This window comes from Dromaius novaehollandiae, chromosome 2 (genome assembly GCF_036370855.1).
Source record: "Dromaius novaehollandiae isolate bDroNov1 chromosome 2, bDroNov1.hap1, whole genome shotgun sequence".
Lineage (NCBI taxonomy): Eukaryota > Metazoa > Chordata > Aves > Casuariiformes > Dromaiidae > Dromaius > Dromaius novaehollandiae.
Genome location: NC_088099.1, coordinates 8,106,016 through 8,119,966, shown reverse-complemented (window position 1 = coordinate 8,119,966; position 13,951 = coordinate 8,106,016). Strand labels below are relative to the sequence as shown.

The 13,951-nt window shown below is 40.6% G+C and overlaps 1 protein-coding gene across 3 annotated transcripts in view; it reads right to left on the bottom strand.

The window, feature by feature from the left end:
• Positions 1 to 13,951, bottom strand: part of GALNT11 (polypeptide N-acetylgalactosaminyltransferase 11) — a 56,268-nt gene that overhangs the window by 25,713 nt on the left and 16,604 nt on the right. For all 3 annotated transcript variants that reach the window (XM_064505737.1, XM_026096946.2, XM_026096956.2), the window contains exons 2-5: positions 12,601 to 12,933; positions 8,729 to 8,852; positions 6,297 to 6,463; positions 2,166 to 2,291 (exon numbers count right to left, since the gene is read on the bottom strand). In XM_064505737.1, the coding sequence (XP_064361807.1) occupies positions 2,166 to 2,291; positions 6,297 to 6,463; positions 8,729 to 8,852; positions 12,601 to 12,895 (712 nt within the window). In that variant the 5' untranslated portion in view covers positions 12,896 to 12,933. The remainder of the gene's footprint in view (positions 1 to 2,165; positions 2,292 to 6,296; positions 6,464 to 8,728; positions 8,853 to 12,600; positions 12,934 to 13,951) is intronic.

Below are 13,951 nucleotides of genomic sequence, written 5' to 3'. Positions count from 1 at the left end.
ACTCCTCAGGGATCAGTTCAGTCACAAAGGCAGAAGGTAAATCTTGGCTATTCACATTTAACTGAATTGCTCAAGTGGGCAGTTATTTACATTTCCTTGGCAGGATTTTAGAGTCGTCAAATATTCTACCCGGACTCAGCGGAGGTATTGTACTCTAAATAAAATGTCTTGATCAGCCCACTAATGCTAAGAGCCCAAGCGATGCTGGCCAAACATCCAGGGTGCGGTGCAATTGCCCTAATGCAGAGCACCTTCCAAGTCTGATTTAATACTACCAAGGGAGTTGATGAAGATGGGTGAGAATCATCCTTAGGACCCAGCTGTTTCCATCTACTGACCATAATCACCTTGGGCTCTCTTTATATCAGGCTTCAGCATCCATCCAGTTACTGCTGCAACTAAGATCTGTGGATTTTAAGCCAAACCACCCTAATCAATTAATTCGCACTCCTTCATAATTCAGACCACAGCGTTTCAATTCCTGAAGATGAACTAATGTAGAACATCTACTTATTTCCTTAGCTTTACAGTTACTGTGGATTCATACCAGTTTAAAGGAGAATAAAGCCCTAAACCAGCATAACAAAATCCATCAATGTTAGACCAAGCAACATTTCAGTCGTGAAAAATCAATCCCATTAGTTTACACAAAATTATCTGCAATGATCAGGGAGGACAGTTCAGTCCATGAGAGATCTTCAGGCTGCATTGGTCTAAAATGTCATTTTAAGTTTTACTGCACAACCTAAATATGCAACTTTAAAAAAGCGTGGAAAAGAGCTTTACAGAAAACAATTCAAATGCATAAATATAATGAGTTACCCATTAAGAACAGACAGTGTTTGAATGGGGGGAGGAGGAACAGACTCTAGCAGTTCAGAAGAGCAATAAAATGACTTAAAATTGCACTAAGTCAAATGAGTCCTAGCACAGTTTGGAAATTGCAATCACAATTTTCCCTCTGAATTATGCTATTACAATGCTAATGAGTAAACACCAATTAAGAGACTTTATCCAGCACTCAAAAATTATTTGAGAAACTAGCACATACTTTCTCAAATGCCACAGAATTTAACCAGGAAGCATATTATGGTAAAATGCACACAGCGTACATAAAGCACCAGATACAGTTTATCCCGATTAACACTCACTGCAACAACAGGAAAGCTTGTGAGAGAAACATTCCAGTGAGATGGGTGAATTGAAAACCAGTCTAAAGTTTGCTAAACCTTAATAAGGAAGCAAATTGCCATTTTAGAGCAATAGATTTCACATGAAGAAGTACTCTGCAAATACAACCACCTGCTTAGGAGGAGATGTTTCCGAGACAATGTTCTTTCAGAGCAGGAATAAGAGAAATTCTACTCCACCCTACTAAGTTTGTCAAATACTGTTTTGTTTTACTATCTCACTGACTCACTCTAAATGGATCAACTTTTTTTTTTTTCTTTTAATCAAAAGCAAACTTACAGGGGAAGTAAAAACAAGACAAGCCAATGTTTCAGATAAGGTTTAAGAAACTTGCTCAAATCAGGCTCCAAATTTGCCAAGTCATTGTTTGGCATGCTTCAGAAAAATTTCCTAGTTACAAACTATAAAACCATTTGAATTTATTATATCTGTTCTATATTTATGTATAAGCAAGAACCAAGTCCCTCTTGTTTCCATCTCATTAAGTGGGTAACAGAAGAGCCGCAGGTGAGGAATAATTCAGTAAAGCCATGACAAAATGCTGCAGAAGGTTTCATATAGATTATGGCCAAAACCATGATGGAAACATTCAAATACACAGGTAATGCTAGTTAAGATCTACAATCATCACCATACAAGTATTACTGAAGACACTTTATTTAGCTGTAGCAACACAATTTAACATAAGGACAGCCAAAGAAAGATGCAGATAACTTACTTTAAATAGTCACTAACATCTTGTAACAATCATTCAAATGTCTTTCACCTAAACTACCATTATCCAAAAATCTTCTTTCCCCTGCTTTAAATTGTGTAGCTTGGAACACGGCATGACACACAGACCCCTCACAGTGGGCTAAAGCCATCACACACATCCAATATTCAACATATGAAAGAGCTGCACTACAGGACGGGAAGTTACGCAAATACATATGGTCAGAGTATGCAAGGAAAGGAGAAAGAAGAAGGTATACCTGTGGCATGAGAGGCTCCAATCATCCTTCCTCGAATCAAGCCCTCCCGCTTTTCATTTCTTACCAACTTTGTGGTTTTTGGAAGCTGAGTTTTAACATATTCACTCAGGTCTTTCTTCAAGTCAGCTGAAAAAAGGAGAATAAGTTCAACAACTGGATGCAAGCTTTGCTTTGATTAAAGTCCCCAGATGTTCAACTCAAAGGGGGCTGAAGAACTCTACCAGAAAGCGGTCCCCAATACAAACTTATCAAACCAAACTTATCAAAAAAGAACAGTTAGCCATTCCACATCCTGCACTTGCTCTCCACTTCCCCTGCCCATTTTTGTTGTTTTATACTCTCATTATCCTATTATCTGCAACATGTTTCCCCGGCTGTAGTGTGGAAACCCACGCTGGGTGAGGCATGGACAAAGCACGCACGTATCCTGCACGGGAAAGGGTGACTGACCATATATTGGCCTTCCACAGCACCCACTCTGCTGATATGCATTTCCTCATATACTTAGCCTTGGTTTCTTAAATACAGACTATATTGCCTTTTTTTTTTTTTTTTTTTTTTTTTGCTGTTTGCAAAAAACTTTAATACAATATGACTCAAGTTTTAACTGAAACTCTATGCTAACAGGAATTACTGCTGCTAAAAAAAAGTACAAATTAAAAAAAACAACTCTCATGTGTACACAGAGATAGCATTTTTCTTCCAAATTATTCTGATGGTGGCAGTCTGACATTTGTAGCAGAAGTAATGAAAGCCTTTTCACAGAGACGAGTAACTCAAATCACTAGCGTTCCATATACTAAAGCAAATACTGACATCTTTAAAAAGCAGCATGAGGACATCTTTCATCATCTGTACCTGCCTAGCTGGTAAAAGTTTAGGTTTACAAAGTAACAATGCCCAACAGCAGAAACAGTTACAACTTGCTCATAGGTGGTTGCTTTCTAAAATCCAGAAGAAGCAAAGACACTCCTGGCAAGCACGTGCTTTTGAAAGACAGTAAAGATCATTAAAGCCTATAAGCACTACTGTAATTTAAATAATATTAATGGCAGCTGTAACAATATTCCCCCCCCCCCAAAGATAGTAGCTTCCAACATTAAAGCAGGCAGCAAGCTTTTACCATTGAAGAGAAGAGGGACAGATGAAGACTGCAGTAACGGAGAAATGTAAGCTATTAAGCTTATGGAGAAATAGAAAGGAATATAAAATGAGGAAGAGAAAGAGCAAGTCAGTTGAGATTTTACAGAGAACCTTGGTATAGATATACAGATTTTTCAATAGAGGAAATTCTGAAATAAGATTATTATTCTAATGAATATCAATTCAAACATCAAAGTTACTGTAAAAAAAATTAAATGCTAAAGGAATATACATGGAAGCTGGAGCTGTAATCTTCAGGAAGTACAAGAAACTTCAACAGGAAGACTGAAGAGCAAATTCCAAGAAGCAACGAAATGTTAAGATCTCAGCCTCCACTCTGCCAGGTGGCTTTGCAGATCACGAATGAAAACGTTCCACATAGCAAATATGGTACTAGGAAATAGTCTGCGACAAAGAAAAGTCTCTTGAGAGATGCACACTGGATTCAATTAGGTCACAGGGATCCACTCTCTCCTTGTCTTCAGTGTGACATAATATGCCAGAAACAGGAAAGATTTTTGAAGGAAGTCTCCTAGAAAGTTGAGGAAATTAAGTCATTCCTATAATGCTACCCATTAAGGAATGCCTTATTTGAGCATACCTCAGGGCCAGAGTGTCATTCGATTTTGTCTCTACACTAGTATACCCAGACCCACAGTGTCCCTGGAAGACTTTTCAGATAACTTTTAAAGAAAAGGTTAATGTTCCTTCACCTCACCCAATGTGGGTTTCAGCTTCATGGCCACTGGGAGGACCAATTTTTTCCAACATAAACCCAAAAAATTGCTTCAACACAGCCTGCCTGTGAAATTTTGCTCCAAGGAGTGAACACCTCCCCTTTGGGCCAGTGGAGTATCTCCAGAAATTACTTTTCCATACAGATGCAATGATGGCTCCTCCAAACAAGAAAAACTAGGACAGAAGTCCATTGGCAGGGGCGGTACTACTGCAAAGTACTCAGTTGCAGAGTTCCCCAAGCTCCTGATATCACTATTCCCTTCTTAAATCTCTTCCTCTCCATAGGAGAATAGCACCAGTAACAACCTTTAACACCTGGTGTTATCCCACACCAGGTAAAGCCTAAACCCGAGAAAAAGAGGCTGTACTAGAGAAAGAAATCCTGCCTTGCAGCAAAGGGAGAGAAAGATGTAATGGTGGGATCAACTGAGCCCTCAAAATGCCTGCTCAGCTGGTGAGACACTTCATGATTGAAAACATAAGCAGCCTGCTGAGCTTAAAGTAGAGGCAAAGACCCAATCTTTGCACAACAGCACTGATGTGCAGCAGAGCTCCTACGATTAAAGCTGAAGAAACAGGCAGAATTTCATCTGAGCTATCATTTCAGGAAACAGTACCAAGTATATATTTCAGGAAAATAAAGATCAAAGAGCCAGAGAAATTAAGCAATTCACCCAGGCTCACATATGCAATCCATGGCAGAGCCAAAGACAAGTCTTGGACCACTTCCTCACTCACCAAACTAGCTTTGCTTTTTTCAGCTATAAAATTCCATCAGTTAAAATTAAGCAGCGGTGCAAACATCAGTTGTTTCACCATCGAGAGCAGAATTTCTTTGTATAAAGAGTATCACCTCCCATCTTGTGCTTCAAATCATGCTTGTTTCAAGTCAGAAATGCAAGAGCAGCCACTTGAACACTGAGATTAATCTGGCCTTTGAAATAGCAACAGGTCAGAAGAGCGATGGCATTACTGCTTAAACACAGCATGCTAATCAAATGCACCACCGTACTGAAAAGACTACATTTTGAAGTAAGCTTAGTTCTGAATGTGAAGGTTATGAAACTTGAAAGCAACAAATTGCACAACGGAATTTGTAGCAAAGGGTGCATATTGCTTCCAAAGCACAGAAGGATGAAAAATGCTTTTAAATATTACATACACATGCTTATCAGCAATGAACAGTATTTGGTCTTTGTTCTCTCCCGTATCTTAACATTTGATCTGACCTCACAGAAACAAACCTGTTGCGTGATGACAAGAGAATATCATTCTGTGTTAAGCATATCTAATCGGTCTCACTGAGAAAGTGAGACCTTAACCCAGAAAACAAGTTATGAGACCAGGGGAGTTAATTATATAAACTAAAAAAGAATTTAATAAAAACATGCAGAAAATTGTGAACTTGTATACAGGTAGCCAGGGAACTCGCACAGTCCTGACTGGAAGGACTACTACACTAACACATTCCTCTACAGGCTTCTGGCTTTTAAAGTGCCAAAATGCTCGAATTACATGTCTTTCTTTGCCTTGTGCATCATCCAAGATACCACCCTCCAGGGGCCTGCCCCGGGCAGTGGAGCAGGGGCTGCTCCACCAAAACCCAGCGAGAACTACTCCCAGGGTGGCCACAAGAGGCTGTACAAGAGCCAGGCAGAGCCCTTGCAGCAAGGCTGCTCCGATCCCAGCACACCACCGCCCTGAAACGCTGAGCAAGGACAAAGACCTGGCCACACCGTTTCCATAGTGCAACATCAACTTATTTTCAAGACTGCAGCTGAGGCTACAGGCATGCAAGTCCTTTCAGACACATTCACAGGAAGTCTCAGCCGACAAAATCTATAGGAAAATCGATGTAACCTGCTCTGAGCACTAGAGTAGCCCAGCAAGATTTGCTACATACTGCGACACTGTTAAAATCAGCTAAGCTATCAACAACTGCTTAATCATCCTCTCATCCCTTATTACCAGCTTCAAAACCTGTTTCTGTATCATATAGACATGAACACTCTTAAGTTCATCAGTAAAATTGGCGCCAGTGTCCATCAGCATGTCATTCTGGACTTCTCAGAACATCATGCGTCTATACTGGCACCTTTCAGATATGGACTGCAGTACAAATTGGTTTTACCCCTGGGCTTCTACATTTTTATTTGGACCAGTTAATAAAGCACAGGAAGAGATGGGGCAGGTCAGGAGCCAGTGGAAAGCATAAACAGTCACCAAAATACTACTGAAATGGTCTCTCACCCAATTCACTGTTGTCATCCACCAAAATAATTTCATGAAGAAGGTAGGCAGGGGTGCGATCAAGGACACTATGTACTGTGCGAAGCAAGGCAGAAAGTGCTTCATTGTAAAAACAGATAATAACACTGGCAAACGGCAGATCAGAAGGGTAGGACTTCTCTCTACATCTGCAAACAGAAAAACAGTATTTATCACTATTTTCAGTGGCATTTTCATAAGGCTGTATCACTACTAAAACTTCATAAATAAAAACAAACATTAAATGTGTAGGAAGAATCCCTAATTTGAATGTAAAGAGTCCAGGAGGATAACATCTATACTAGGGCTCAGCATACTAAGTTACCCTCCACATCATGCAGATTTTTAATAGCTGTGGGCTATTGATACACATTAGAAAACATAAGATATGATGGATTGGGGTGGAGGCGGGGGGGTCCTTTAGGACATGAGCAAAAAATAGAACCAAGCTAAGGGCTTGGTTCAGCTGTGAAAACACAGCGTCCAGTAATGCTGGGTGTCAGATGTGCACAAGAATGGCAAATATGATGTAAGGCTTACGGAAACCCCACACCTTTACTGGCCAGCTGCTGAAGGCCAGGTTGGATACCCCAGAACATCTCAAAAGATGCTATACGCCTGTCTAGGCAACCAAGGTTGGGATTCAGGTTGCAGATTAAGACACTTAAATCTAGTCAATACTGTCAGTGGAGCGAGGAGTGTTCAACTCCCCTGAGGCAGAGGTGTATTTTGTCAGCAGAAGAGCTCTGCATACTCCAGTAGTGACTACCTGTAACTAATCTGGTGCTGACTGGATCTCTGCTAATTATAACAGAAGTAGAGATGCCTGACTAGCATACAACTATCTACATTCAAGCATCTTAATTTGAAAGCTGAATCCCACTCAAAGCAGAAAAGCTTTCTTTCTGCTGATTTTGCTCACACAATCTCATACAGTATCACAAATAAATGCCATTTAAAGTAAGATGCCAGGCATGAAGGGATCCAATAAAAATATGACATACTACAAACGAAAACTGAGAGGTATATAAGTAAAGTCTTCACCGACTTGAAATGAACTCAGCTTTTGGGGAAAGACACATTTCAGCAAGTACAATTCATTACACTTACCCAGAGCAGAGCAACCACTAGAAAAATAGATGCAGGTTTATTCACAAGTAGCTGATCCTGGATCCTTCTCTCCCCAGGTGCCTTGCTCCCAGAGACACACACACAGGTGAGCCAAACCCCAGATCCTATGGTCTCTGGCTGCTGGCCAGGACCCCCGGTCCCCCGGTCACCAACTCCTTCAGACGCCTCACTCCTCAAGACACACTCACGAATGGGTGTCAGATGACCCCAGAACCGACTGCCTCTCCGGCAGTTGGCCAGGGCTCCCCTGGTCCCTCCGGTACCCAACTGCTCCTATGGTCTCACCCTTAAACACACATACCTGGCCCCAAGGCCACTTCACCAACTTGCTAGCTAGTCTGGCTTGACATTTGCTAGCGATCACACTCTGACAAGCATTCCCTCACTCACTCCACTTGCTGGTACCACAAACACACTGTACCTGTGACTCAAGGTCCCGCTTCAGTTACTGACTCTTGATTTCCACTCTAATCCCAACCTCCTCCTTAAAAACCTCTGTCCTGTCTTAAAATAGCCTCCTGATAACACTCTGGGGTGAACTCATATACTAACTACACTGAATCAGTCTCAGCTTCCCATTAGTTTTGTATACAGATACAATAATCAGCTGTGAAGAATCCCTTTTACGGACAGTCAGCTGGAAGTTAGCTCACTTCAGTACCATATTTCTAAATATGAAAATCCCAAATGGCTCCTTGGATTTTTTTTTTTTTTTTTTTGCAAGATATATGTTAGTCAATCAAGCTGCTTCATCTAGCAACCTTTCAAAACACAAACCATTTTTGTTTTACTCATTCTGCTCATTCAGCCTCAAACTAGTAAGATTCCACCATAGAGGCACTTCTTTGACAGCATCCTAAGCTCTAAAGCTAAAAACAAAATAGCTATCTGTTTTAAGCCACCTTAAATTTCACATATATTTCACTATGCCTTTGGGGAGTAGCCATCTGTTTTAATGTAACCTGTTTTCTGGGGGCTTTACCAATCACGCTCCCTTTCCAGTTTGTATAAAATTAAGCCTCCAGAGCAATACTCAAGTCAAAACAACAACAACAAACACAACACCCCCACATTCATACCAAAAACTCCAAAGAATAAAAATCCTAACCACAAGCACTCTGGCTTAAATGGCTGGAAATCTGCCTTCAGGGACACAGTATAAAGAGTATCTACCATAAATGTGACACCAAAAAAATGTTATTTACTAAATCAGTATAACATGTGTGACAAGCCCTCAAGCACATACAATTATACTCTGTTTTCTCCAAAAATTAAGTACATACTTTGCATCTCTTGTATCAGGTACCTCCCTGTGGTACCCCAGCCGGTTGCTGATAAGCATATTGAAGGCATGCTTCTGATAGCCCAAGTCTCTCACCTCCTGATCTTCTTCATTAAAAATCATCCCTGCAACAAAAACATGCCAAGATCAGTTTACAGGCTCAAAAATATCCTTTGGAAACTATCAAGGATTGAAAAGTAGGCTTTGACTTCCTCTAAAGCCCATTTTCTTCAGAAATCTCTTTAGCCTCTCATTTTGCAAAGTGCATTTTTGTGCAACTATTTTAGTTTCTGCCCCTCTAATAGATAGTATTTATGAATAGTCCTTACATCTGTAATACAATGAAATATTCTCCAAAAACTGATTGCTCCATTGTGTTTATTACCTTACCAGATATATTCCCTTCTTTTAAATTGCCTCTTAACTCTTACCACTGCCTAAAAACCCACATCAAACAAGCAACAGAGGATAGACTTCAGCCACACAATGCATCAGCTGCTATCCATACAGATGAAGGGTCTAGAAGCCAATTTTTCAAGAGAGAAAAAGAAAAAAAAATTTACAAGGGTAGAAAAAAACCTTATAATAATGTCTCAAATTTCATGTAGGTTTTTTCTGAGGTCTGCAGTAATGTAAAAAGATAGCTATGAAAAAATTGTAAACTTGTTTATCTCACCTGGGACTTTGACAGCAAGCTAAATAGCAACACAGCTAGCTATTTCTGATACTCTAGCAGAAGCATCAACTGTTGCTGAGCATGGCAGAGGCAACAGTTACCAGCATAAGTAAATAAGTAAGTACCCTGTTAGTGGCAAAGGGGAAATCCTGAATGCCACCCTGCCTGCCTTGACTCAGTGCCACAGGCTTCTCTCTCACTCAGCCGTATGCTTACCAAGGTGGAGAGAAGCAAAATATTACAGTGCACTGAACTCCTACAGAAAAGCGGAGGAAGTGGTAAGAGTGCACAGAAAGATTTGCTTTCCTTACATTCTCCTATCTGCTAGACACTTCTGCAACAATTTAGAAAGCAGATCAGTGTTTTATGGTCTCCATTTGAATGGCTGCACAGAATGAAATGTGAATGTCTTCTACAGCTATTACCAAGCTACAGAGGCAATTTCACCAAAATTTTAGTACAAGCAAGCAAGGATCTTGTAATCTATCTCCTTCCACTTTGCCCATTATGTTAATACGGTTCAAGATCTGAAGAAAGCTATTAGTAAGTCAGTCCTTCATCCACTTGCTTCCATACATCCAGGATAATGTTTCACACAATCACAGAATAATTTAGGTTGGAAGGGACCCCTGGAGGGCATCGAGTCCAATCTCCTGCTCAAAGCAGGTCCAACCAGATCAGGTTGCTCAGGACTTATCCAGTTAAGTTTTGCATACCTCCAGTATGTCCAAGAATTGAGATTCTACCACCTCTTTGGGTGCCTACTGAAGTATTTGACCACCAGTAAACTGAAAATATTTTTCCTCTTATCTAATTTAAGTTTCCTGTGTTCCAACTTCTTGTCATAACACCATGCACCTCCAAAGAGAGTCCAAGTCCATCTTCTCTACAGCCTCTTATTAGGTACTTGTTGACTGCAATAAGATCTCAACCCTTAGCCGCCTCCTCTAAGGCTGAATAAAACCAGTTCTCTCAGCCTCTCCTCAGACCTCATGTTTTCCAGTTTTAGAAGAGTTATGCAAAAGTCAGCTGAGCTCAAACACAGAGATGGAGGAAAAACAAAAAAAGACAGAGCAGAACAAAGTTCTGTTGTGTTACAGCAACAGCATTTACAGAGAGACAACAGGAAGACTTTCCGGAGGGAATTCTGTGCGTCCAGATTCCTACCATTGACATTTCCTACGCTAGCACTCACAGTTTTGAGCGCAGCAATGGCAAATAAGCCAAGGGTAGGTGCCTTACATTTGTGCGGGACCAAGCCAGAAGTGGTGGGTACCAATATCTGCAAAAGATGCGGGACACACACGGCCTGTCTTGTGGTGACTGATGCTATTAATCCCACAGATGAGCACTCCCACTATGGATAAGTTGTATCGCAGGGGGCAGGAATGAGGTCCAGTCACAAGGGTCAGTGCCTCTCTTCAGGCACCAATGGTCTCTAAAGGGATAAAAGTCAGTCCCTCCTTTGAACTACAGGCATTGCCAAAGCAACGTTTCCAGCTTGTCTGTTCTAACACCCAACTCTATTATCTTGCAATACTTGGCACCACAGCAACACTGTGCCACATGTTGTTCTATAATCCATCCATACACAACCACTAGCTACTTTTTTCTGATCTGAATGCAGACAAGAAGTAACACTACTATTCTCAAAACATTCTCCTGAAGAACAACATATAAAGTACATGCAAAAGGCCTGAAAGATTTCAGTCCAAACAGCAGATCTAACCCCTTGAAAAATAAGGTTTGCAGTGGAAACATCAACTCAGGCTTTACTTCAGCAGCGTACCATGGATTTCACAAATTTTTAAGGAAAACAAAAGATAGATTAACCTACCAGATGACAGTTTGGTTTTGGCTATCATACGCCAACCTTTTTTCCCCCCTCATTTTTTAGCTTTGCATGTTTATCACTGTCCTGCCACAGACAGCCAGGAATTCCCTGCAGCACCAAATCTAATTCTAACAGAGACCCAGCTGTCTTCTGGTGACTCACTTAGAATTTATCCTGGCACTGTAATTCCACTTGGCTTTCAGGAACCAAACAAGTCACTCTGCTTGAAGATCAAGGGACTTCTCAGCTAAAAGCTCCGATCTCTTTCCTGGCCAGTACTGAATAACTGGAAAGAAATGGTCACTTCTGCACTGACTTTCACTTCACTTGGCTCCAGTAGGTTTTGCAAGGAACTGGTAAACATTTGTAATCCCACAGGGCAATGCAAACCAGCATTTCGTTTTGGAGAACGTTTTTCCACGTATTCAGTCACACAAGTCTAATGACCAACTTGCAGACTGAAGCGTGGTAAAGTTCTATAAACCCTTGAAGCTGGGGATCCAGCAGCCATCCAAAGCAAGGGTAGAGGACTTTAGTCAGCTATGTGAGTATTAAACTCCTGGCTTCAAAGGGTACTGCGCCATAATACCCAAAGCAGCAGCAATACTCCATACTCAGAACGCACAATAACTGCCCCCAGACTTCCAGCAAGTTTGCAGCTCAATATGCCAAATGCCTCGCTTTGCATATTCAAACACAGCAGAGAACACTAAGCTATATGCCACTAAATATATGAAGAATTTTAATTAGTAGTTGAGGACAAACCCAAATCACCTCATTCATGAAATATGTTAAAAAAACACCACCCACAGATCTACTTTCTGGTACAAGGCAAGCAGGATTTGGCCAGTATCACTGTCATCTCAATAAATCTTTCATTGTAATTTTGTCCCAGAGTTGTTTTGTACGCGACTTCACACTGCAAGGATATTCTCCACATCAGTGAGTCCCCTTCACTGTGTATTGTTATCAAGGTGTTTAATTATTGCATATGAACAGAGTTTCTTTATGGCTAGTGAAAGTTTGTGTATTTGAGCCCAATCTAAGAGTAAGATCTGAAACAAGAATACACTGAACCTTCCAAAAACAAGAATTACAAAGGTAAATGTTTTGCTGTAATTCAGCCTTATTCTTTAGCACTTATGCAGCAAAGCTGGATATGTTAGGAATAATATATTTCCAACTAAACATGGCAGAATAAATTTCAAGTAATTCATAATGAAGAAAACTACTAGTACCACCTGCATTTTAATAAACAAAGATTTCATTATACAATTTTCCTGAGGATCCTTTAAAAACCTTATTAAATCAAAAGAAGAAATGAAATACTAAGTTCTTGTCACCAACTCTGAAAACCACTTACCCATTTCAGGAGAGAAATCTACCTCCCCCTTCACTGGGTCCTGGACATGATTTCCAAAAGGATTTCCTATCTTGTTCTCTTTCTTTTGCAATGCAGGTATATGAACTGGCCCCCGGGTAAAACGGGGGAAGAATTTTTTTGGAAACGGCCTCTGAGGTTCTAGCCCCTTGACGGGCACATTCTTGAAAGACTGGGTCTCTTCACTGAAGTTGAAGTAAACAAAGAGCAGAAGTGTCCAGGTCACAGACGTGAAGAGGCACCCATAGCAGAAATAGCGAAGTGTGACACTTCCCATTGTAGACTTAGCATCGTTGAGGGCCCATTCTCAATTACCTGGAAGAGAGCAGAACACGCATTTGAGAGTGCAGCCTGTTAACTCCTCAGCTCTGTACATTAGGAAATACATCCTATAGGTTACTTTTCCATTAAATAATTTTTGTAACAAACTTTAAACACAGACCTTAAGAATGAAATCCTTTTGCTTTCCCATTCAAAAAATAAATAGGACCGCATTTTGCTGAGGCTGTGTAGATACTATTGCTTTAAAACATAAATCAAACAGTGATGAAAAGCATAGTGTCACCCTTATCACAATGAAAAACAAAGATGGTTAATACTTCCACAGAGCAGTTACAATTATCATCTTTCTTCCGCAACAGTGTATTTCTCATATGCCTGCATTCTTTTAAACATATCACTATTTTAACTAAGTATATTCCTAAGCAGGGAATTGATTCTTGCAAGTACTGCTCCCATCCTGAAGCATGGAATGAGAGATTACAGATGCAGAAAGCTGAACAGTTTAGCCCTCCATGCCCCATATTTAAGAATAGTCATTCCGAGGGTCCCCAAAATCCATCACAGGGTGCGAATGAACGAACACACAGAATGAAGATGGCGACATTTACACATACCCTCTCATCAGAATGAAAGGGAACAGATACAGGATGGCAAAGAGGGAGAAGTGCCAAGGTAATTCACTGGCTTCCTGCAAACCCCTGCAGACTCCACACAGCTTTCGTACTCACTGGAGTAGATTCCCCCCAAACCTGGAAGGAAGCAAACCAGCCCAGTTTTATTGCACGCACCCATCCATTAACGCAGTTTTCCCAAGGTGTACTGAAAATTACTATAGTAAGCAAATCCTGGAATGAAGCATATGGTACTAGTGAGAACATTTTATTTACAGCCTAGGAGAACCAAGTAAACTTTCTGGAGTTTCTCATGTTTAAACTAAGCAAAAAAAAAAAAAACAAAAAAAAAAACAAAAACGAAAACAAAACACCAAAAAGCCCCATACTGCTCAGCTGCCAAACCCGAGAAACAACTCAAGAATTAGATCTCTCTAACC